At 54.3% G+C, this 22,365-nt stretch overlaps 9 protein-coding genes across 9 annotated transcripts; 4 read left to right on the forward strand and 5 right to left on the reverse strand.

Annotated features, from left to right (window-relative positions):
- Nucleotides 1-81: 81 nt before the first annotated feature.
- On the forward strand, nucleotides 82-3,678 carry BO86DRAFT_294784 (putative kinesin family protein (BimC); the record flags this gene model as incomplete). Its single annotated transcript, XM_025667402.1, has 2 exons — nucleotides 82-2,700; nucleotides 2,758-3,678. Coding segments are annotated over 2 exons (3,540 nt in total), but the record flags the coding sequence as incomplete, so codon positions are not given.
- Nucleotides 3,679-3,960: 282 nt separating this feature from the next.
- On the reverse strand, nucleotides 3,961-5,349 carry BO86DRAFT_392405 (uncharacterized protein). The gene has a single exon (XM_025672796.1). It carries the CDS (start codon nucleotides 5,274-5,276, stop codon nucleotides 4,107-4,109), a length of 1,170 nt encoding a protein of 389 aa, XP_025523621.1. The 5' UTR covers nucleotides 5,277-5,349; the 3' UTR covers nucleotides 3,961-4,106.
- Nucleotides 5,350-5,502: 153 nt separating this feature from the next.
- Nucleotides 5,503-6,227, reverse strand: BO86DRAFT_370168 (anaphase promoting complex subunit 11). The gene is made up of 4 exons (XM_025670269.1): nucleotides 6,007-6,227; nucleotides 5,917-5,948; nucleotides 5,793-5,856; nucleotides 5,503-5,735 (listed from the first exon to the last, which is right to left on the reverse strand). The coding sequence occupies exons 1-4, from the start codon at nucleotides 6,146-6,148 to the stop codon at nucleotides 5,677-5,679; spliced, it is 297 nt and encodes a 98-aa protein (XP_025523622.1). The 5' UTR covers nucleotides 6,149-6,227; the 3' UTR covers nucleotides 5,503-5,676.
- A 271-nt stretch (nucleotides 6,228-6,498) lies between these two features.
- BO86DRAFT_422186 (thiosulfate sulfurtransferase) lies at nucleotides 6,499-9,762 on the forward strand (the record flags this gene model as incomplete). Its single annotated transcript, XM_025675325.1, has 5 exons — nucleotides 6,499-7,478; nucleotides 7,538-7,569; nucleotides 7,782-7,785; nucleotides 8,391-8,548; nucleotides 8,606-9,762. The coding sequence occupies 5 exons, from the start codon at nucleotides 6,499-6,501 to the stop codon at nucleotides 9,760-9,762; spliced, it is 2,331 nt and encodes a 776-aa protein (XP_025523623.1).
- Nucleotides 9,763-10,720: 958 nt separating this feature from the next.
- On the forward strand, nucleotides 10,721-11,605 carry BO86DRAFT_207672 (RPEL repeat-containing protein). The gene is made up of 3 exons (XM_025666803.1): nucleotides 10,721-10,994; nucleotides 11,071-11,171; nucleotides 11,260-11,605. Exons 1-3 carry the CDS (start codon nucleotides 10,852-10,854, stop codon nucleotides 11,436-11,438), a joined length of 423 nt encoding a protein of 140 aa, XP_025523624.1. The 5' UTR covers nucleotides 10,721-10,851; the 3' UTR covers nucleotides 11,439-11,605.
- BO86DRAFT_370179 (translin family protein) lies at nucleotides 11,460-12,871 on the reverse strand. The gene is made up of 3 exons (XM_025670270.1): nucleotides 12,632-12,871; nucleotides 12,545-12,562; nucleotides 11,460-12,478 (listed from the first exon to the last, which is right to left on the reverse strand). Exons 1-3 carry the CDS (start codon nucleotides 12,820-12,822, stop codon nucleotides 11,773-11,775), a joined length of 915 nt encoding a protein of 304 aa, XP_025523625.1. The 5' UTR covers nucleotides 12,823-12,871; the 3' UTR covers nucleotides 11,460-11,772.
- Nucleotides 12,872-13,191: 320 nt separating this feature from the next.
- BO86DRAFT_207939 (beta-mannosidase) lies at nucleotides 13,192-16,489 on the reverse strand. The gene is made up of 5 exons (XM_025666805.1): nucleotides 15,872-16,489; nucleotides 14,866-15,816; nucleotides 14,389-14,819; nucleotides 14,104-14,339; nucleotides 13,192-14,058 (listed from the first exon to the last, which is right to left on the reverse strand). The coding sequence occupies exons 1-5, from the start codon at nucleotides 16,003-16,005 to the stop codon at nucleotides 13,279-13,281; spliced, it is 2,532 nt and encodes an 843-aa protein (XP_025523626.1). The 5' UTR covers nucleotides 16,006-16,489; the 3' UTR covers nucleotides 13,192-13,278.
- Nucleotides 16,490-17,387: 898 nt separating this feature from the next.
- BO86DRAFT_207937 (uncharacterized protein) lies at nucleotides 17,388-18,233 on the reverse strand. Its single transcript, XM_025666804.1, has 2 exons — nucleotides 17,991-18,233; nucleotides 17,388-17,908 (listed from the first exon to the last, which is right to left on the reverse strand). The coding sequence occupies exons 1-2, from the start codon at nucleotides 18,129-18,131 to the stop codon at nucleotides 17,510-17,512; spliced, it is 540 nt and encodes a 179-aa protein (XP_025523627.1). The 5' UTR covers nucleotides 18,132-18,233; the 3' UTR covers nucleotides 17,388-17,509.
- Nucleotides 18,234-19,099: 866 nt separating this feature from the next.
- BO86DRAFT_322493 (putative C6 transcription factor) lies at nucleotides 19,100-21,555 on the forward strand (the record flags this gene model as incomplete). Its single annotated transcript, XM_025668390.1, has 3 exons — nucleotides 19,100-19,323; nucleotides 19,376-20,492; nucleotides 20,545-21,555. The coding sequence occupies 3 exons, from the start codon at nucleotides 19,100-19,102 to the stop codon at nucleotides 21,553-21,555; spliced, it is 2,352 nt and encodes a 783-aa protein (XP_025523628.1).
- Nucleotides 21,556-22,365: the final 810 nt, after the last annotated feature.

A 22,365-nucleotide genomic window follows, 5' to 3' on the forward strand; every position in this document is an offset into this window, starting at 1 on the left:
ATTCTGCAGTACTCAGCTTGGGGCGCGACTACTGACATAGATTACGGCTGTATCACTTTGGATAACATCATCTAAATCATCATGGCTGGCCCCCCTCGGGCTGCCTCAGGGCTGCCGACCAGACGAACAGCGACAGCGACGCGCCCCACCACCAGAAGACTCGGGTCTACAATGTCGACCACGGACAGAGCGGCATCTCCAGCGATAGCATCAAAGGTGCCCTCATCTAGTGCGTCGCGTGCCACGAAATCAGCAGTCGAACCTGCCAGCATTACCGCGAAACGGAAAGAACGAGACTTCGAGCGCGAGATCAACGAAGATACGAGCATCCATGTCGTCGTCCGATGCAGAGGCCGGAATGACCGAGAGCTCAAGGAAAACAGCGGCGTTGTAGTGTCCACGGAAGGCGCCAAAGGACAAACCGTACAATTGTCGATGGGCCCAAATGCATTGGCCAACAAGACTTACACCTTCGACAAGGTCTTCTCAGCGGCTGCCGATCAAATCACCGTCTACGAGGATGTCGTGATACCGATTGTCAACGAGATGCTCGCTGGCTACAACTGCACCATTTTCGCGTACGGACAGACAGGAACCGGAAAGACCTATACAATGTCCGGCGACATGACCGACACGCTGGGCATACTATCCGATAATGCCGGTATCATACCTCGTGTGTTATATTCCTTATTTCACAAGCTGCAGGACACAGAAAGTACCGTCAAATGTTCTTTCATCGAGCTCTACAACGAAGAGCTCCGCGACCTACTCTCGGCCGAAGAGAACCCCAGACTGAAGATCTTCGAAAATGAGTCAAGGAAAGGTCACAGTGGAAGTACGCTCGTACAGGGAATGGAAGAAACGTTCATCGACTCTGCGTCCGCCGGCATCAAACTTCTCCAGGAAGGTAGCCACAAGCGCCAAGTTGCCGCCACCAAATGCAACGATCTGAGTTCCCGAAGTCATACAGTGTTCACAATTACCGTGATGACGAAACGGACAACGGAGTCCGGCGAAGAGTACATTAGCTCTGGAAAATTAAATTTGGTCGATCTGGCTGGTAGCGAGAACATTCAGCGCAGTGGAGCGGAGAACAAGCGTGCGGCAGAAGCTGGTCTTATCAACAAGAGTCTGCTCACATTGGGCCGGGTCATCAATGCCCTGGTCGACAAAAGCCCTCACATCCCCTATAGAGAATCGAAACTCACTCGTCTCTTGCAAGATTCACTCGGTGGAAGAACCAAGACATGTATCATTGCGACAATCTCGCCGTCGCGCAGCAACCTGGAAGAGACGATTTCGACATTGGACTATGCATTCCGGGCCAAGAACATTCGCAACAAACCGCAGATTAACTCAACCATGCCGAAAAAGACCCTCCTGCGAGAATTCACAACTGAGATCGAGAAGCTGAAAGGCGAGCTTATTGCCACGAGACATCGGAATGGCGTGTATATGAGTGTTGATGCATACGAAGAGATGACCATGGAGAGCGAGTCTCGCAGGATTGTCAACGAGGAACAACGCGCGAAGATTGAGTCTATGGAGTCTAGCCTACGCCACAAGGTCCAGGAGCTTTTCTCTCTTACGAGCAATTTCAACGATCTCAAAAAGAACAATGAAGAGACACGGAATGCACTGAAGAAGACGAACGATGTCCTCGAACAGACTGAGATTGTCCTTAAGGATACCAAATCGCAACTCGAAGAAGAAGAAACACTCCGTAAGGCGCACGAACACACAGAGGCTCACCTTCGCGACATTGGGGCTGGTCTGCTTTCCACCCTGGATACCACTGTCGCGGACATCAATGGACTTCACGCAAAGATTGAAAGGAAAACCAATCTGGACACTGCTAACAAGGAAGCTTGGCAGGTGTCTGCGGCCAAGGTTTCAGACGTGACCCAGGTGGTCGATTCCAGACTCGAGGACTTCCAGATGCAGCACTCCGAGCTGGTTGAAGCCATGTCGAACAAAATCAACGAGTTCGTTACGAGTGAGATTGAGAACATCGAGTTGAACAAATCGCAGCTGCTAGAGACCAATGATCTATTTGACAAAGCAGAGCGGGAGGCCCATTCTCAAACATGCGCTGCCCATGACGAAATGAACGAGGTACTTGAAGAGATCAAAGACTTGCGCGAAGAGGTCAAGGGTAAAGTTGGTGAAGGTCTTAATGGCCTGTCTGCCGCTGCCGCTCGCATTTCCAAGGAGGTGATTGGCGAATTCGCGGATTTCAATGCCCAGCTTCATTCATCTTACAGCACTCTTGGAAAGGACCTCAAATCTGTGTTCGAGGAAATGGTGGCCCAATTGAACGGACAAAGAGTGGAGATCAACAAGCTGAGATTGGACCTTCAGGATGCCAATCAGAAAGCGGTCGAGGCGAATCGCAAGGTCTCATCGCACTTGGCACAGACTCTGGAAGAGGAGAATGCGAATGCAGAGGCTGAGCGTGATCTCCTGCTTTCTCAAGTGAAATCTCTCATTGAGGACTCCCGCCAAAGGCAGTGTAGCCGTCTCAAGGGCAGGATCGACACGATGCGTACTGAGCTCTCTGCTTCGGGTGACTCCCTGGAGCATGCGACCGCTCATTATGATCGCCAGGTCGATGAATGGGTTTTCAAGTCGGAGCAATTCGCCAAGGATGTGATTGCCACTAAGGATGAGATGAAAACGAAGATGCAGAGCGACTGGGAGGTAAGTTCCAAGCCGTGTCATTTCTCTTCAATAATATCAATACTGATCACCTTGCAGAGTTTCGAACAACGCAACGCATCTATCCACAAGACAACTGAGGCGGTGCACGAAGAAACCGTTCGAATCGTTGATGCTCAGATGAAGAATATGAGTAAACAGATGGAAGCTTTGGACGATTTCGTAGCCAAGGCACGCTCTCAGAACGGTGTTTACCGAGACGCCCATCTTTCAAGCCTCCACAACATGTCCTCCAACGTGCACGACTCATATGACTCGGTCCATACGCAATTGTCGGACTTGGGCAGTCGTCTCCAGGAGCTGCAGGAAGGGACCATCCAGCAGCAGACCAATCTACAAGAGTCTGCCATGCCGTTGTCAGACGATGTGAGGAAGTCGCTCTTGGAGCTTCGCGAACACATTCAACGCCGAGCATTTGCTGAGTACGTTGCGACTGGCATCACCCCCAAGAAGCGTCACTATGATTATCCGGCGGACCTGCCTCGCACTGAGGCACATGAAAACATCAAATCAAGGTTGAGGACCTCTAGGGAGTTTACGGCTCTTCCTTTCAGTGGCGAAGACCGAATTTTAGTGCTTGATAGCTCCCCTGCTACCACCCCAGCGAAAGGATTCGTTTTTCACGATACCGAGGACGAGGTAGGATCTCTACCACCCAAGACCAACGTCACGCCTTCCAACAGTGGCCTTAGGGAGGTCGATGCAAACGTCGCCGCCAAGGCCCTCGTAACTAGTGCGGCCGATGACAAGGCCACGCGCAAGTCCTCTGGCGTGGGAGTTGATGCGGACTGTGTTGATGGAGAGCAGCCGCCTCCCAAGAGACGTTGTTCAAGCACCACGACCGCCGACGCCAAACTACCTCCGAAACTACTCAACCGGAAGATGGCCGGAATCATGGAAGGCCCAGAGAATGTACCACCCGTGGAAACCCCGAGTGGCAGAAGACTTCGAAATCGGCCTTCTCCTTGATCTTATCATGTTTTTACTCGCTGTGCAGAAGCACACTGTTCGCTTGTACCTTGCGGCAGGCGTTTTGAGATACCCCTGGTCTTGGCTAAGATACATCTGGAGACGGTATTTGCTTGTTTTTTGTTTTGCGATTGTCTGTTCGCGATTGGAGCATTGTTTCTTGCGGGCTCTCTGGTGCCTGGCGTTTTGTTCTCGTATAGGTCTCCCGCGGGATGAGAAGATACCCGGCTTTGACGTGATAGAATTCTACAGTCATGGACTTATTGAAGCTGCCAGCATTATTCCAAATTCAGTGTAAAAACCGAGTAAATGGGTTAAAGCCTACAGCTAGACAGTGACGCCATACGCTACAAGGCATCTCGCCGAGCCGATATGTTTCCAACTCATAAGGTAGTACCAGGATGTTCCATCGGCCAAGCCTATAGTCCCATCTCTTTTCCAGCCGTAGTGTCTTCACCCAAACCCTGTCCATTATCTTGCTGTCCTTGATCCACCCCCTCTTCAACCATCTTCCCTTCATCCCCAGGCAGCGCCGAGTCCGCTTCCACATCCTCGATGAGCTCCCCCTGCCCGCCAGCCTCAATCACCAACCGAAGCTCCGTCAACCGCTTCGCGAACTGATCCATCATCTCCTCCAACCGCTGACAGCCGCGCTCCTTGTCCCGATGATCCTTGCCCAGCAAATTATTGATCGGCAACCCCGCGGTGCCCCGGATCTTCAACATCAGGCCCCCGTTGACCGACTGCCCCTGCCCCTGCGACGGCGTATTATTCGTATTGTTCTCGAACGTCGGCGCCGGGCCCAGCTGCGTATCGAGCACCTGCCACGCCGGCGAGAGACTATGCGCGGACGTCACCACCATTGACTTATCGTCTGGAGCGCCTTGATGTGCCTGCTGCTGCGGCGGCGGCGCAGGCGACGTCGCCAGCACTTCACCGCCAGTAGTATTCCCGGATTGCTCTTTCATCTCCGCTGCCGCCGGCAGCAGACCACCCGCGTAGTCCACGTCAAGAATCACGTAGTGCTCGCGCACCCCCGGGATGGAATCCGGGAGCAGGGAGGGTTTCTCCTCATCTTCGTAGGTGCTTTCCGGCCCTGGGCCTTCTTCTTCTTCTTGTTGTTGTTGTTGTTGTTGCTGCTGCGGTCGACGCGGTCTGCTTTTGTTGTGGTGGTGGCCCTTTCGGGAATTGGGATTGTAGGCGAGGGTCGGATCGGATTCACTCTCCAGCGCGCGGAGGGTGGCTTCGGTGACGATGTCAGTGTCGTCGTCGGCGAAGATGTAGTGGACGGTTGGGTGGTGGTGTTCGCCGGTGTTGGCGTCTTCGATGAGGGTGAAGAAGGGTTGGAAGGAGGATGTTGAGGGGATTGTGGGTTGGTTGGGGAGGGGTGCGGGTGGGATCGTGGTTGCTGGTGGTGGTGGGGAGGGGATGTTTTCGAGGTGTTGTTGTTGTTGTTGCGCGGTTGGCGGTCGGTCGATGATGCTTTGGGGTCGGGAGGTTGGGGGGTGGTTGACGGAGATGCGGCGGATGGATTGTTTGGAGGGGGAGGAGGAGAGGGGGGAGGGGGTGGTGTATTTGGGTAGAGACATTTTGGTGGGAGAGAGGAATAAGGGGAGAGAGGATGGCTGAGGCTACATCATGGTTGTGGTGTGGATGTTCGAGGGTGGGTGGGTTGAATTGGTGACTCGGGATGGAGAGCTCAGGGTCGTATTGAAGGAGAGCTGACAGCACAAGGGCTCGGACGATTGGCTGTGTTACGCTCTTATCGATAAAGCTGGATAAGACCGGTCAGGTGATCCGATCGGCCATTGTAATCACTGCTTAGGATGATTGCGGGAAGGGGTGAAGGGGTATATGTACATGAATGAGGAGGAGAAGCAGAAATGCATATAACAACGAGTGATTCAAACAGGTAGAATGGAATGGGTATCATAGTAGCTGATCCTGTCAACGCCTTTCTCGAATAACCAGCAGATGGCCCTTCATCAACTATTGTTGTGGTTGTTGTTGGTGTTGTTGTTCTTCGTCATTTTGTTTCCATTCGAATTCTGCAGGTGAAGCGTAAGTGCATACTCAGAAAAAGAACGCATTGGAAAATGACTTACTCTGCCGGCACATGGGACAGAGCCCCTTGGAGGACTCTTGCTGGATCCATGTCATCAAACAGTGCTGGGTTCAGTCAGTAGTGTCTCGCTTGCGCCATGAGGACATTGGGATCCGCAATCGCACCATATGAAAGGAATGACCACATTTCCCAAGCACTGTGCATCAGATAAGTTGAAAGTGCTCCGATAACGGGGAAGAAGAAAGAGATCTCACGTAAAGAGCAATCGTCGCCAGGAAACTTGCAGGTCGGACAGGTACCATCGAACTGAACGCGGCAGATACCACAGACCTCATCGTCGGGCATATCCCAGCGCCAAGTCGCGACGGCGTTCCACTCTTTGATAGTGACCTTCATGATTGAATTGGGCTCGAGCTTGCACTTGGGTTGGACACCAGACCAGAGCAGTGGAAGCAAGGACGCAGACGCAAAACTGGGAGGAGGAAGGAAAGTGGAATCGATAAGCGGGATTGTTTACCCGGTCGATTTTCACATGGTCGGCCGCTCTCCGCATCGGTGATAGGAAGTCAACTCATTCATTCCTCCTCCTCCTCCATTACTCCGCACACACGCCCTCATCATCAACCCCTCCTCATCTCGTTTATCATTTCCCCTGCTCTAGCTGGTGGATGAATAATCCCACTTCCTAAGTCCTAACCGGCATGTAAATACCCTCATTCCTCCACTTCCTTCCTTACTCTTTCAATATGGCTTTCGCAGCTCTTCGTAACTCTATCCCTTCACCGACTCGCCTGGTCCGTTCTACAATGTCGTTCTCACAACAAGCGCGCCAGCAATTCCAGAGTCGCCCTTACTCCTTTGCTTCATACCTGGTAACTCCTAAAGAGTTGGACACTGCCTTGAAAAAGAACCCAGCGACAAAGATCTCGACCGCCCCACGCGTAGTCCCTCTATGCGCCGCCTGGTTCATGCCGAATGACCCCGAGGGTCGCAAAGGTATCGACATTTTTCGCAACCACCGCATCCCCGGAGCTCGTTTCTTCGACCTCGATGCTGTCAAAGACCATGAATCTCCGTACCCGCACATGCTTCCCACCGCCGAAACATTCGCAGAAGCCATGAGCGAGCTGGGGATTCGCCGGGACGACGAAGTGGTGGTCTACGACTCCGCGGAGGTCGGCATCTTCAGCGCGCCTCGTGTTGGCTGGACCCTTCGAGTCTTCGGACACCCGCGGGTTCATGTTCTGAACAACTACAAACTGTGGGTTGCTGAGGGTTTCCCCACGGAGACCGGAGAGCCACAGCAGCCGGAGAAGACCAACTACCCTGTCCCCACGTACGACTCGAAGCTGGTGATCCCGTACCGGGAGCTGAAAGAGATCGCCAAGGAACACAGAAAGGAAGGTGCGAAAGAAGTGGAGATCCTTGATGCACGGTCCTATGGCCGCTGGGCGGGCACCGACCCTGAACCGCGCCCGGGCTTGTCTTCAGGGCACATCCCGGGCTCCAAGAGCCTTCCGTTCCAGGAGTTGCTGGACCCCGAAACCAAGACGTTCCTGCCCGGGCCCGAGCTGCGCAAGATTTTCGAGAGCAAGGACATCGACACGAGCAAGTCTATTATCAGCTCGTGCGGCACCGGTGTAACGGCGACTATCATCGAGACGGCATTGGCTGAGGCGGAATACGGCGAGCCAAACCTTCGGAGGGTTTACGATGGGAGCTGGACGTGAGTTTTGAACCCCTTTCTTCTTTCTTCGATGGCCTATTTGCTGACTCCGACGATAGTGAATGGGCACAACGTGTTAAGCCCGAAGAAGGTCTGATCAAGAAGACGGTCTAGACAATGCGACTGACGATGACCCGGCCCAGTGCTTAGTATCCAGAGTCTGAGATATGGTTATGGGTATGACGTGATGGTCTCTCCTTTCTTTCAATTGTTCCAGCTTGTTCGAGCGACAGCACATACCAGGAGATTACTCCAATTCGAGTCATCAACAGTACACAAAGGATGAAATGTCCCGGATAGAAGACTTGTGTGTAAAGGTGACTATGAATGGTATTAGTTGCGGGGAGTCAGAGCTTAGTGACTCTTACTAGCCAACTCCCAGTGAGCTTGTCGTAAGATTGAGGTCAAATTGCATAAATTACTACCAAATTCTCGTAGACAACAAACTAACTGATAGTCACGGGCGGCGCGGAGTTATACTGCGCTTAGTCAGGATGCCGACGAATCCCGCGGCTTGGAGTTGATCCGCTGCTGAAGGTCCTCTCCTCTTCCTCCTCTTCCTTCTCACTCGTCTCGTTGCCTCATTATTCCCTCACACAATCGTTTATTCGAATCGCAAAATGCTGCAGATGACCGTTCTTTGCGAATTAGGATTGCATTGTAAGTGAAACTGTCAGCCCTTTCGATACCCTGTGAAGTCGGGGCCACCTCCCCTCGGGACGTCCACTACTCCCTCTGGCTGCGAGCCAGGGCCCCCACATTCCCATATTCCTCCGCCTCCATCAATCCTAATCAAACCTCCCTCGCTGGATCCAGCATCACGCTAACCACGCCTGCGGCTCGGTCGCAGTCGTCAAAGCTAGCTATTTGGTATAGGGCCGTTGTGCCGTGCGAGTATCTTCATTTTTAAAGCAACGCGACCTGTTCTGTCGATCGCCTCAGGGCAATTATGACGACCGGACGCAAGGTCTTCCACTGCGCCGTGGATGAGACGGCGTTAACCACCAATATCAGCGAAATCAAAAAATGGACGACCAACGGGGCCATCACTCTGATCGTGCCTCTGTACAGTGAGTCGAGTGGAGTTCATTCACCTTGACGGTTACTGATCTAGTGCTCCTCCTCAGCCCTTGAACGCCTCCATGCACTGAAGAGAGCCGGGTCGCAGGTCGCCATCAATGCCCGCGAGGCTGTCCGTTTCCTCGACCGGGTCACTTCCGGTAAGGACAACATCTCTTCCGAACGGGTGGCTTTGCAGGGTCCCATGGAGCAGTACGAGAACTGGACGGAGGCAGAGAAGTTCTTCCTGCCCGAGTTCGAGGAGGGTCCGGAGGCGATCGACGGACTCGTCTCAGACGGCCCGACGGCGCACCCGGACGAAAAGGGCAAACCACCCAAGAAGAACGGCGCCTCCCCGGATGACCTCTCTCAGATGCTACTCAGCAAGTTGAACTTCAAAAAGGAACTCGATGCAGTCTCGAACACGTCCAACGGCACCCACAGTGCCCCCTCTCGCCCGTCTTCTCGGAGCTCTCGGACCAGCCCCGAATGTGCAAACTCGCAGGTGATAACCAACGAAGGAGGATCCAAGGATAACAAGACGAAGCGCGCCGAGGGACATCGCCGTTCTGCGTCTGGGTCGGCCATCCCCACGGTCCCGCCTGTGCTCCGGCCGCTGCTCAGCGCGCTACTGTGGCGACTACACCAAGGGCCCGATGCTTCGAACGCCGCCAAGACTTGTATTCTGATCACGAACGATCCACAGACCCAGCTCTGGGCCCAGAAATTCGGCATTGGGGTCAAGAACATTCATCAGCTGCGAACATCGATTCAATACGAAGAGCGAGAGTACAAAAACCGATGCAAATATGTCGAGAAGACTCAGGCGACGACCAGCGAACCGAAATCGCTTCTTTCCTACGAGGATGAGAGCGACGAAGACGAGCTCGTTTTCGTTCCTCGTGGCGGTCGGGGCAAGGGAGCGTCGCGCGGCGGCGGCTCTCGTGGGGTCAACAGTCGCAAGACGCCTGTCGTCAAAAGCGTTGCCCCGCCTGTCGAGGCGACCATAGAGATCCCTACTCAACCCATCGACCCAAATTCGTTCAGTCGTTCTCTTGGTCCCACCAAGCAGACGCCGACGGTCGACCTGAGCACTCAGTCGGGAGCCGCACGGGGCATCGCGGGTGCGTCTCGGAACCATGCTAACAACCGCCGAGGAGCCTCCCGAGGCCCGACTCGTGGTAGTGGTAACAGCCGGGGTCGTGGAAAACTCTGGGTTCCTTGATCGTATGGGCCGGTTCGTCAATCATACGACGGACGAATCGCACGTTTTCCAAAACCGATGAAGACCGACGCGGTTGTTACATGAAGCAACAAAATTGAGTCCTTCTGCCTTACCCGGGCTGCCTTTAGTCCGACCTCTGTCGATTTCGACGTGACTTCATGGATGAGGCGAATGGGTCCTGGACAGATGGCATGGCATCCGAACTGGTAGACGAGATCTAAGCGCTTAGTCTCGAGAGAGCCTACAACGATGACCGCTCAGATGGGAAGGGGGCTTTCAGAGGACCGGGCTACATTTTGGTCTGGTGTCCTCTGAGTTGCTCGAACGTCTCGAGATTCTGTTGAGGCGCATAGCTGTCTGGGTCCATCGCTTTTGCTTTAGTGGGAGGAGGCGTTTGCTTTCATTTTCCCTCTTAGGAATTTGCTGGTAGGAAGCCCGGAGCACAAAGGACTATGTCCCGAGGAAGCTAGCTTTTCGACATTTTCTACTCTGCAATTACGAAAACAGATACAGCAGTTGTTCTTCGCTTTACGATCGATTTTGTGGGCATATTTTGGGCTGGAGGAGGGGTGTGTGGGGGAGGGGGAGAAGAGCAGGCCAAAAATACTCGGAATATTTATCAAGGTAGCTGCAATGACAATATGAGTTATTTGTGGTTAATGGGGGTTAAAGGGGGGGGGGTTTGTCTTTTCTCACATTGTGACATCGTATTGTGGATGAACTGTACTTGAAGGAGTAGGGAGCATAGCGATCTCTCCACATATGACATCGTGCGCCACCAGTTGGCTGGGCTGAGGTCCCGTGGATCGGCCTGCCACTCGCCCATCACTTGACCTGACCACCACCACAATCGCCCTGACAACTGCACAACAACCTACGTAGCTGCTGGTGATCCGTTGACTTGTCTGACCGGCTGAAAGCGACTACCAACTTATTTATACCTCGGGAGTTCCCTGAAGTTTGCACCAGAGTACTTCACCTATCTACCTACTACTACAGCATCTTTGTCCCCGCAACAACAGCAACAACAACAACAACAACAACAAGACCACCCTCTCTATTGATATCCTCGGGAATACATACGTCACCATGGACACCAGCGCCATCGACCAGACCCCTCTCTCCGCCTCCCCCACCGAGCGTCGTGATTCGCTCGAGAAACATCTCCAGCATCGCCCGGACGTCCAGGACCTGAAAGAACGACACATTCTCCTGGACACCACTGTGGCTCCGTACGTTGACTCCCCCAGGAGGCCATAAGTTGAAATATCAGCGTACCGTACGGCGATTTAACATCGTGCTGCAAAGATCCCTCCAAGCTGCCCGCCAGGAACTCGCCCGCCAGCAGACGGCCGACGACCTGAAGAAGCACCTCGAGCACCGACCCGACCGCGAGGAACTCGTTGAGCGTGCGTGGGCCCCCAAACCCTTAACATGGTGCAATGCAATGCACACTCGAACCGTGAGTGAGATGCTGATTTATTATGTGATTCAAAGGCAACATCCTCCCCTCGTCGACCGCCGCCCCCGCCCTGCAAGCCAACGCCCGCGAGCTGGAGAAACACATGCTGGCCGATCATCTCGACCAGAAGATCGGGTGCCGGCCGGCGCCGGATGAGCTGATCTCGCAGGGCATCCTGACGGAGGACGAGGATCCGCGGTTCCCGACTGTTTAGGTGAGGTGTGGTTTGTGGTTTGTGGTCTGGTTGATGCTGGCTGGCTGGCTGGCGTTTGTTTGTTTGTTTGAAGTTGCGTAGTATTTCATTCTCGTTTTTTTTTTGTTGGGTTCGTGGTAGGTATTTAGTACCTGCTGCTGCTGCTGCTGGTGTAGCAGTGTACAACCAGTTCTGATCGTGCTAGTGCTATTATTAAGATTAATTTATTCCTCACTGTCCACACTCCTAACCTTTGGCAGATGTACTCGAGTACTCCGAAAACAGTTCTAATCTTACACATACACATAGCATGTAACACCCAACCACACAACAATTTGTCCTCCCAGCCACTGAATCAATAAGCTTCCTCAACCGCCGCGCCCCCCAAATCCGGCCTCCACCCCTTCGGCCGCTCGCTCCCGCGCACCAAGATCCCATACGCCGCGCGCTCCACCTTCTCCACCGACCCCTGCATCACCTCCGTCTTCCGGCCGATATCCCGGAACATGCTCGCGGCATGCCTGCGCGGGATGCTCAGGAGCTCGATGGCCGCGCGCATCGCCCGGAGATCCACGACGATGGCGTTCTGCTCGGGCCGGAGGTGGATCGTTTTCGGGGCCCCCTCCTTCCCTGCCGTGGCGTCGTCGCCATCATCGCCCATCGACGCATCCCCCTGCCCGTGCCCCTGCCCCTGACCGGTATGATCTGGATGATGGCCCTCGATGGTGGCGGTCGACAACCCCGTCACCGCGAACCGCATCACCTCGCCCGTCAAATCGAACACCCCCATCAGGTAATCGTCCTCCGTCAGCGGGATGCCCGCCGGCAGGTGGCGGCGCACTTCCGGGAGGGTGATGAGCGTCTGCGTGGTCAGGTAGTGGCGGAAGGAGAGCGCCTCGATGAACTCCTGGATCGCGCCGCTGAGTTGGCGCTGGTAGCGGTGGCGGTTTAGGGTCGTGAGGTCGGGGAGGGTCGACTCGAAGAGTTTGGTGATTTGCGTGAAGCGGCTGGTGGTTTCGGTGGCGATGGTGGTGGGGAGGGGGTGGTTCGGGGTGCGGATTCTGTTTTTCGTTTCGGGGTTTGTTAGGTTGTTGGGGATTTGGGGGATGGGAGGGTGGGGAAGGTACCGTTGGAGGGAGAAGATTCTGTTGCGGCTTGGTGTTAGTTTTGTGATAGGAGACAGGGTTAAGTGGGCTGGGGGCGGGCGGGCTCACATCTTCTTGCTGAGTGCTGTGATGTCGCGGCTGGTTTTGATTAGGCGTTCGCGCCGGTCGTGGTGTTCGTCGAGTTCATTCCGGAAGGTTTCGAACATGCTCTGGATGGACACCGGCGCAGAAGCGGTGGAGGAGGTCATGGTTGCGGGTTCGAGTGGTTGACCGTCCCAGGTGCGTTTTGTGCCGGCCATGGAAGATGGAGGGAAGGAGGGGTGGAGGGGTCGAGGAGCTGGGAAGAGGGGGAGAGGGAGGGGGAGAGAGGGATGCAACGCGCTCGCCCGCCGCGGCGAAGATGTCGATGTCATTTCTGCGGTGTGGGGCCTTGCTGGTTTGGGGTGATTCCGCTTATCTGATAAGATCGCTATCTCTATATCGTACCGTCTGTACCTTGGCATGTGGACGGTAGGAAAAGTGGCACATTGAGGAGAACATTGTCTAAGCGAGAGATTATATGGATCTGAATGCCTATTCATTGTTCGGGGTCAATCTCCTGAGGTAGGGAAAGGAAGCAAAGGAGGGGCCCCGCCCGTTTTAGAGGCAACTGTCATAGGCAGAGTAGGATTGATCTGATTCAGGCCAAGTAAGTTCTCCCTAGCCACACAATTCACAACACAATAGTGAGTTCCCGACTCTTGCAGCAGTCATCATCAATGATCAAGATACTTGTACTTCAGCGAGTCACCCGCCTTCACCCCCCGGACCGTGACAGTCTGGTCATCACCGGGTATAATGTCCATAGCGCTGTCGCTGATCTTGACCCCATCCCTCTCCTCAAACACCAGGCACTTCACCGGCTTCTGCGCGCTGATCTTCAACGTCTGCTGCTCGGCCATCTCGGAAACCTTCTCCACCACAAGTCCCCGTTCCGCAAAATCGAGGTACTTGAACGGCTGAGGCCAGTCCACATCCCTTGCAACAATCTCCCCGTCTACCCACAAGCGGGCAGCCAGCACGTGCGGCTCGGGATACTCCTTATAGTCAATCAGACCGTCCACGATAAGATTGGTGGTGCCATTCGGCCGGATGGTGATGTTCTCGTGGACCACCTTTTCCCTGACCTCCTGCCCATCGCTGATGGAGAGGAACCTGAGTTCCACCGTTCCTGTCCTTTGCTCTTGAGCAGAGCTAACAACCCAGAGCTCAAACTTGCTCGTCTTCGGAGGCTGTGCATGTGTAACGCTCCAATCGTGATGTTCGCGTCGGATGCCCACCGCCAACGGAGCCAATACGCGAGCCACAGCGTAGAATGCCGGCTTGGGTCGCAGGAAGTAGTCCACAATAGCCCATGAGATGGTCGGCCAGCAATCGTTGAGTTGCCAGAGCAAAGCGCCGCCGCAGTGCCTCTCATCGCCCCACTGCCGACGCCACCCTCGATACCCGAACATCATGGTCTCGGCTTGAACGACTTGCGTGAGATAGGTATAGGTCTGTCTCATTAGCGCGGGTTACCTTGTGGGGCCAGGGGATCTTACCTCCAAGTCTGTAGCTGTCTTCAGGTTTTCCACCAGGTAGGTAGCGATACGCCGTTCGTGTCCGTCGGCTTTGTTGTGGAAGTCGAGGACGTGCGACTGCGGGTACTTGTCCTTCTCGTGCTCGACAAAGTGGTTGATGGTCGAGAGGTGAGGGAATGCTTCCATGCCAAACTCACTGTTGAACCGTCCGCCGAGGGTATCGAAGATCTGGTACTTCTCTTGTGTTCCATGCCAGACTGTAGTAGGTCAGCAACTGGTGTCACATGAGCGAGAAACGGGCATTACCATTCCACTGATGCATGTCTCCTACCGTCGGATCGGACGTCTTCTTGCCATCTCCCCATGGGCTTCCTGGATGATAGAATGTCCGTGGAGAGTGTTTATCCATCACCTCCGGAAGCAGTTTCTCGTATATGTACCTAGCCGGAAAGTCCGTCTTCAACCAATTCTCGGGGTTCTTGTCCTCGAAATCATAGGTCAAACCTGCCGACTCTTGTACTTGGTAGTCCTCATTATTTCCAGCATAAAGCACAATAGACGGATGATGCCGCAGCCGGCGCACATTATAAACAGCTTCTCTTTCGATCGACTCAAGCAGCTCAGGCCAGGTCGGGTAGTTGCCACAGCCGAACATGAAGTCCTGCCATACAAGCACCCCAAGTTCGTCGCAAGCTTCGTAGAAATTGTTGTCTTCGTAGATACCGCCGCCCCACACCCTATAGCTGTAAGTGAAATGTACCGTGTTCATATGGACTGACCTACCGAATCATAACTTGGCGACCAGCGACCATAAGTTCAATCCAGCTCCGATAGCGCTCACGGGTGATGCTGGGCAAGAGATTGTCTGCGGGAATCCAGCACGAGCCACCACAAAAGACGTCGACTCCGTTGATCCGGAAGAAGAACGACTTGCCGTGCTTGTCTGGCCGCTGAACAACCTCTGCAGTTCTTATGCCAATCTTTTTCGAGACATGGTGCAGTTCAATCTGATCCTTTTCCAAGAACACAGAAACCTCGTACAGATTTGGGTCTCCGTAACCATTTGGCCACCAGAGGCTTGGTTGATTAATATCAAATGTCACTTTGGCGACCTTGTTGTCTGGCGTGGTGACCTGCCGAGCAACCTCCTTGCCATCTTTACTGAAGATGAAGATGGCTCGGAAGGAAGAGTCCTCTGTGACATCGATCTCGGCGTAGGCATCAACCCGCGCATGCTGATGATCCGCAGCAAGATCTACGTCCGTCCAGAGGTCCGCTATTCTGGCAGAGTATACTTCCAGCCGAATGTCTCGCCAGATGCCCGCAGTCATCAGCACTGGGCCCCAGTCCCAGCCCCAGTGATACTGAGCCTTACGGACGGCTAGTCGGGCTGGATCGCCGTTGAAGGAAGCCCAGTTGTGCTTGGGGTCCTGCTCTCGGAGCTCCTTGGCCCGCAGCATGGCACAGTCAAAGTCGATAAGAAGCACATGATCACCCTCAGCCTCCAGGGCTTCGGTGACGTCAACGCGATGTGCTAGAAACATGTTGTTGCTCTCGAGAATGATTTTATCGTCCAGTCTCACCGTGGCAAAGGTATCCAAGCCGTCGAACGCCAGAACGACCCTGGATCCAGCAGGGACGGTCGGCTTCTGGAATACATTTCTGTAAGACCATGACTTCTCATTGACCCATCTTGCCTCGAGCTCATTGAAGCCAATGTAAGGGTCTTGCAATCTATGTGCTCCGCGTTAATACCCTGCCGATAGCCAAGAGGCCGATGGTGGCACACCTTCCATTCGCCTGTAGGTCCTGATGAACGACAGACGGCACGCTAGAAACAGACATCCAAGCATCAGATGCCGGTTCGTTGCTATCTTTGAAGGACCATCCGGTGGTCAAAGGATGCTGGATGAAACTCGCCATAGCGGAAGCCAAGGAGGGGTAATGACGGGTCAATGGCAACAATGCGTGAAAGCTCAGCGATTGGGAATCGATCGATGACCCTGTGAATGTTTTCTGGCAATGAAGGGGAAAATCACACTCTTTGTATCTTGAACCTGATATCTGATGGTTTCAGATGCCATGAGGGAAGTATAGAGCAAGGGGAGAGCTCCACGGAGATCTCTCCGCATTCCACGTGCTGTCATTGCCTAATCGGGCAATCGACGGGCGGCTTCTCCTCCTTTCCCAAAACAGTCCTCCTCCTCCATTGAGTCCCCAAGTTCTAACTCACACTTCCGCACGCAACATCCTCACTGTCTCACCATCCTCCCGTCAGTCTTTGAGTTCCAACACGGCTCATCGTCGAAATGTCTCCAATGAGCCAAGTGATCAGACAAGCGATCAGACAAAGAATATCCTGAGCGCTGTCCGAGTCAGTGCAAAGACACGCCCGACAAGAAATCCCTCCCGTCTTGGGAGGCATATAAAATGACAATTCTCTGTATTTCGAACCACGATCCTCTCCCTGAAACCAATCCTCGACATTCCTGCCCCTACTCTACCGCTTTAGGTGCGGATGATGCTCCACGCAGCTATGGTTGGTCTCCCGTCTGATCAAATCCTTCCTTGTGCTTGGAGATTCTTGTTCCTGACAGCCCTGAAGATCACTAGTTAAACTGAACGTAAATCTTCTGATCTGTGCTGAATCGCTCTCGACCACCTTGAACCTGGATTTCAAGCGAACTTGTACCCTCCCCCCATTACCAAATAAGCGACCTTCTGTGCCAGAATCTTATTGGTTGGTACGCCAGTCACTAGTCCGACCATTGTCGCTTAGCGAAACGAACGACATTCCCAGCAGCTAATTACAGGACCATGGGGTGTTAACACTCAACACTCAACAGCCGGGGCAAGTGCCTCGGTTCTCACTTTGCTTCCGCCCTTCCCGCCTCCCGTTGCTTCCACAGTCATGCCGGGGTACCTTACAGGAAATGGAGACAGGTTCCTCCTTGGAGCGCTAACCATTCGATGCGGCATGTGATGAGTGAGCAATTTCGCGGTCTTGGCGTCCATCGCAATTAGCCTGATCACTTTTGCCTAACCAATGCGGGCCACTCTGCGTCGAGTCTATTTTGCGATTGGCTGTTCAGTTCGAGTACCCCAGAATCCGTGTCAAATCACACGCACCCCTGTACAGAAGCGTCCTAAGTGGTGTGAGGCCGCTTATTCTATCAACCGGCATCGAACTCGCTTGGAACAACCAGATGGGCCAGAAAATGCTCTGAATTGAGGCCAAAGTCTATCACAGCTTTTGCCACTCATGATTCTCTAGGAAAACGATGGAGCAGGGAGGAGCTCACGGACCAGTTGAATTACGGGATTGGACATAGGCGACGGACTCTAAGCGGCGGTGCGCCAACAGACTCCGACCCCGTCATGGGGTTTAATTAAAATAGGGTGTCAAAGCCGGTCATCCTATGCGGGGTCAGAGCTGCGATTGGCGGGGACAGGTTTCCCAAAGAGTCAGACCCTGCGAAGGTGTTGGAATGAGAAATTTCTTGAACCCTGCTATTGTCGCCTGCGCCGTCGTGAAAGGAAAACACCCGTCAGATTCTGACAATGGACTCAGGAGCAGTAAGCTCGAGCAGCACGGATGAACGGAGGCTGTTAAATCGGGTATACACCGACCACGTCCGATGGAAATCGCAGTCAGACGCAGTTGGTCCTTCTGCCTATTTGTGGTTGTTGCTCGGACATCGAGTGGCGCCACCCCTGTTGGTTTAATATATTGATGTGCTCCGGTCTTCACCAGCCTGCAGAACTGTAACGGGGTTGGCTGCCCGCTAGGCGAATAACGATTGTTTGTCCGGCTCGGGGTTGAGTACCGTGGAAGGACTGTCAGCCCTGACGTGGGTAGATGCGGGTGCCCCCAAGAACGTGGGCGAATTCGTGCGTCGAACGCTTACTGTGGTAGAGCCTGCAATGTTTGCGCACACAGGGCTGTTCCTCAGGTGACCTGGAGAAGGACCCCAGCAACCCACCTTCAGATCGATGTTCTTCCTTTCGGAACTGGAAGGACTTCTCACGGAAGGAGTTCGGGGGCTCATCCATCTCCCCCTGATAGGTGGAAGGACATTGCTCAACTTCAAGCAGAGTGCATCGTAGAGAGGGGAAAGCGCTAACAGGAGACAGATCCAAGGCACCGTGAAGAACAGACCCTTTGGGGCGAGTGTTGGCGAGCCTGTAGTGGGAGTGAATACATATTGTTCGTATGTAACCCTGGCAGCCGAGCCTTTGGTATAGGGTCAAGCATGGCCGGTGGACGAAGGGTCCGGGGTTTAGGAACTGGAGTAACCAGTCAGAACCCACGATGCATGGGATTGCCGATTCTTCCCCAGACATGCAGAAGCCTGACAGAAACGGTGACTTCCTGCATGATGGATTTAATCAAAGTGGAAAATTGCGGGGGCGTCGCCAGAGCCGGACCAGTGAAGAAAAGAAATCCCGACGAGACGATCTCTTTTCAGGGACTCTGTTGGGCAGGCAGGCACCGTGGTGGAGGGAGGGCCTCGTCGGTTCTTGGAGGAAGAGGTGGAAAATGTCGCTTGATGCTTTTCTCTCTGTACCCGGAGGGGAGGGGGAGAGGGGGCTGATGATCGCTGTTCTCCGGCTGCTAAAATATACGCCTCGTGGTCCGACTCACTCACCTTGCCCTTGAAGATATATTGCAACGCATTTTTCTTTTACTGTCGATTTTCCCCACCGACCTTTTTCAATCCAGGACAGTGGCGACTGCAACTGCAAGTGAACTAGGCTATTTCCATGCAGTAATTCACTGGGGCCCTTCCCCATCGATCTGATTCCACACCTCCCTACTGCCACTCATCACTAGCAGCAAACAGGCTATCCCTGCCATCTGTTGCATCGAACTTGCTAGTCTTCCTGCGACCGGTTGCCAATGGCTGTTTCTAGCTGACCACGCTACCATCGAATGCCTTGATCGTACTATCGTACTATCAATCTATCAGTCTATCAGATACTCCACCAAGAATCTCTGATCTTATCGTCGCTAGCCATGTTTCACACGTTCGAAGGCTTCGAGAATCCCGGACTGTCGAATCCGACCCGGGGACGCAACCAGCGTCAGCCCTCCGTTGGCCGTCGAGTCACCACCCTTCGGGCTTGCACTTCTTGCCGGCATCGCAAGATCAAATGCGATGGAGAAAAACCATGCGAAGCATGTAGGTGGTACAAGAAGGCCGATCAGTGCCAGTACTCCGATCCTCGTCCGTCGCGCAGGTGTGTTTGACTTTCTTGTCTGGAAGACCACAGAACACAGAATAACCAGCAGTTGCGGATGCAGGCACGTGGAGAAATTGTCGACTACATTGGACGAGTTCCGCGGGGTGCTCGAGAAGCTGTTCCCCGGATTCCCAGCGGAGACCCTGGTGAACTTGCCACGCGAGAAACTGTTAGACTTGGTGGGCAAGGGTCCATCGCATGTGCAGACGCAGCCGCCACATCCAGCCTCCCCGGCCACTTCTGCCTCGGCCGAGGCCCATACATCCCCGGCTTCTAGTGAGGATGGCAATCTCGAGTCCCTCCAGACCATCCCCGATCACACCCACCCTCTACGCCCTCTGAGAACCCCAGCGTTTCCGAGTGGCATCTCAGATGATGTCAATGCATTGTCCCTGTCGGCGCAGCAGCCATCCTCATACTTAGGTGTGTCTTCAATACATGCGGTGCTCAAGGTCATCGTATGGTTGGACCCTGGATCCCTCACCCACCTTTCACGCACTCCAGCCCATGGTGGTCGGAGAGGATCCATTGACCTCTCTTCTTCTCCAGGCAGCCAGAACTGGCAGGTCCATGGGTTCCAGCCGCGCCTCGCGACGCCGGAAGTTCGACGCGCGTCGGAATCACAATTGCTGGACGCATACTTCACCTACGTTCAGCCCTTTGTGCCATTGTTAGATGAACAGGCCTTTCGCGAGACCTACCACAGCGGGCGGCGGGGCGATGAACAGTGGCTGGCGTTGCTCAACATTGTCCTTGCCCTGGGCAGCATAGCAGCTTGTCCGGCGCACGACACGTCGCATCAGACTTACTTTATGAAATGCAAGGAGCTCGTCAATCTGGAATGTCTGGGTTCTTCGCAGTTGGAAACCATCCAGACCCTAGGTCTCATGGGTGGCTATTATCTGCATTATACGAGCCAGCCCAACCTCGCATATGCGATCATGGGAGCAGCCTTGCGGATGGCAGCGGCCCTGGGCCTCCACAAAGAGCTCTCCGACAGTCAGAATGGGGGGAGCCGACAAAGACAATCGTCCACGGACCAGAAACGCCGCGTGTGGTGGTCGTTGTTCTGTCTGGATACGTGGGGTGGCATGACCCTCGGGCGACCCAGCATGGGCCGTCTGGGGCCGACCATCACTGTCAAGCTGCCACATTATCGCGAAAAGGTACGGTTGGCGCTACTCCAAGATAATGCAGGATAAGTACTGACAGCTGCAGGGGAATGTACTGGATATTCTACCGCTCCTGGAGAATGTGCGCTTCTGCAAGATCGCGACGCAGATCCAAGAAGTGCTGGCGGCGTCCCCGCTGACCAAGTTCCATGAGATGACGCAGTTGGACAGCCAGCTGCTGGAATGGTATGAGAACCTGCCGTATGTCCTCAAAGACCACGAGCCGTGTTCCGAATCCATCGCGTTCACGCGGACGGTGATGAAGTGGCGGTACTACAACCAGCGCATGCTTCTGTACCGGCCCACCCTCCTCAGCTATGCGATGCGGCGGGTTCCGTACATTGTCCTCCGCTCCGAAGAGCGGCTGGCGATTGAGCGATGTCGCGAGATTGCGGAGATGACGATCCAGGACATCGCGACCAAGGCGCAGGACCACCAAATGTCGGGGTGGAACGCGGTCTGGCTGATCTTCCAGGCAGCCATGGTTCCGCTGCTGGGGCTGTTCTTGAACGACAGCACGGTGGACGACCCGCGCGCGACCGTGGAGGCCTGCCAGGCGCAGGTGGAGACGACCATGCTCGTCCTCGCGCGGCTGCAGTCGTGGAGCCCGACGGCGAAGTCGACGCTGGACGCGGTGTCGCGCCTGTTCGAGGCTAGCAAGCGCAACTCGGCCTTGCTCAGTGCCGCCAGCAGCATCGACAGTAGCGGCAGCTGCTCGACCCTCTGCGACGGAGGAATGCCAGGAACAGCAGGCGGGGGCCTATTACCGCCGGGCGAATTCGGTCGCGGTGGTGTCTTGGTGAGTCTGGAGAACGGGTTTTTGGATCCGTTCGAGCCGCCGTTCATCGACGACTCGGCCGGGCAATATTTATGGGATTTCCTGAGCTGGAGCGACAGCACCCTGCTCCAGGGGTTTGCGGAGATCGACAATGGGGGTTCTGGGCTGTTTGTTGGCCCCGAGGAGCGACATGTGAAGTACGGTGGAGACCCGATTCTGCTGGGCGGACCGCTGCACGACTCGACGTTCTTTGTGAATCCGGCAGCCCCATTCTACTAGGTAAGTTTGGCCTTTCTTGGCAGGGCCGAGTTCCTCTCGTTTTGTGATGTTACATACCCCCTTCCGCCGTTGTGTTTCTGCATGTGGGTCTAGTTAGTCTGATTTGCTACTTTCTTTGGAGGCTATTGAGCGCTATCGGGTAAATGTATAGCTGTATGCATGATGAATATGAATGTGAATGTGAACGATACGATGAGCGCAGACGAACATGGAGAGGACAACTGTAGGTTGAATGTAGAGGAGGAGAGCTGAAGTCGGGAATTCGGCCCTGTACACCACTGGTGACTTGATAGGGAGGTCTGAGCGAAAGCCACACGCAGCTTGATTGTGCAGAATGAGAATGTGCTGGAGGATTAGGCTGAAAGTCAACTGGCGGGAGTCGGGCCGAGACCCGCCGAGCAAGTCAGAGCAAAACCAACTGGATTGGGATTTGATTTGTTTGTTTGACTGTTTGACTGTTTGACTGTTTGATTGTGAGGATAATCATTTTATGGCCCTCTCAACGACCTACTCCTTTAGCCACGGAATTGACCACTCCACGTATTAGGGCAGGGTACGGTACATATGGTATGCAGGAGTTGGATTGCGCAAGAAGAAAGTTGTACAGGACGGTAGGCATCTTGTATACACCCAAACCCACAGGAACTGAACCACCTGTTCTTCTTCCCTTCCCCTGATCAGCTTCACCACCACACCACAGAGCACAGGTCCACATGATACCACGCCCACAACACAATGTCCAACCCAATACCCCCCTCCCCCTCCCCCTCCCCCTCCTACAAGCATACCGGATCATGTACACATATAGAC

The sequence above is a fragment of the Aspergillus japonicus genome (genome assembly GCF_003184785.1).
Source record: "Aspergillus japonicus CBS 114.51 unplaced genomic scaffold BO86scaffold_69, whole genome shotgun sequence".
NCBI classification, from domain to species: Eukaryota; Fungi; Ascomycota; class Eurotiomycetes; order Eurotiales; family Aspergillaceae; genus Aspergillus; species Aspergillus japonicus.

Coding starts and splice junctions, on each gene's coding strand:
- BO86DRAFT_392405 (XM_025672796.1), bottom strand. CDS start 5,276: ATGTCTCTACCCAAATACACCACCCCCTCCCCCCTCTCCTCCTCCCCC.
- BO86DRAFT_370168 (XM_025670269.1), bottom strand. CDS start 6,148: ATGAAGGTCACTATCAAAGAGTGGAACGCCGTCGCGACTTGGCGCTGG. Junction 5,857..5,916: donor GTGGTCATTCCTTTCATATG/GTGCGATTGCGG, acceptor GACTGAACCCAG/CACTGTTTGATGACATGGAT. Junction 5,736..5,792: donor CTGTCCCATGTGCCGGCAGA/GTAAGTCATTTT, acceptor CTTCACCTGCAG/AATTCGAATGGAAACAAAAT.
- BO86DRAFT_207672 (XM_025666803.1), top strand. CDS start 10,852: ATGGACACCAGCGCCATCGACCAGACCCCTCTCTCCGCCTCCCCCACC. Junction 10,995..11,070: donor CTGGACACCACTGTGGCTCC/GTACGTTGACTC, acceptor CGTGCTGCAAAG/ATCCCTCCAAGCTGCCCGCC. Junction 11,172..11,259: donor CCGCGAGGAACTCGTTGAGC/GTGCGTGGGCCC, acceptor TGTGATTCAAAG/GCAACATCCTCCCCTCGTCG.
- BO86DRAFT_370179 (XM_025670270.1), bottom strand. CDS start 12,822: ATGGCCGGCACAAAACGCACCTGGGACGGTCAACCACTCGAACCCGCA.
- BO86DRAFT_207939 (XM_025666805.1), bottom strand. CDS start 16,005: ATGGCGAGTTTCATCCAGCATCCTTTGACCACCGGATGGTCCTTCAAA. Junction 15,817..15,871: donor GACCTACAGGCGAATGGAAG/GTGTGCCACCAT, acceptor CGGAGCACATAG/ATTGCAAGACCCTTACATTG. Junction 14,059..14,103: donor AGACAGCTACAGACTTGGAG/GTAAGATCCCCT, acceptor CTAATGAGACAG/ACCTATACCTATCTCACGCA.
- BO86DRAFT_207937 (XM_025666804.1), bottom strand. CDS start 18,131: ATGAGCCCCCGAACTCCTTCCGTGAGAAGTCCTTCCAGTTCCGAAAGG. Junction 17,909..17,990: donor ACATTGCAGGCTCTACCACA/GTAAGCGTTCGA, acceptor GTCCTTCCACGG/TACTCAACCCCGAGCCGGAC.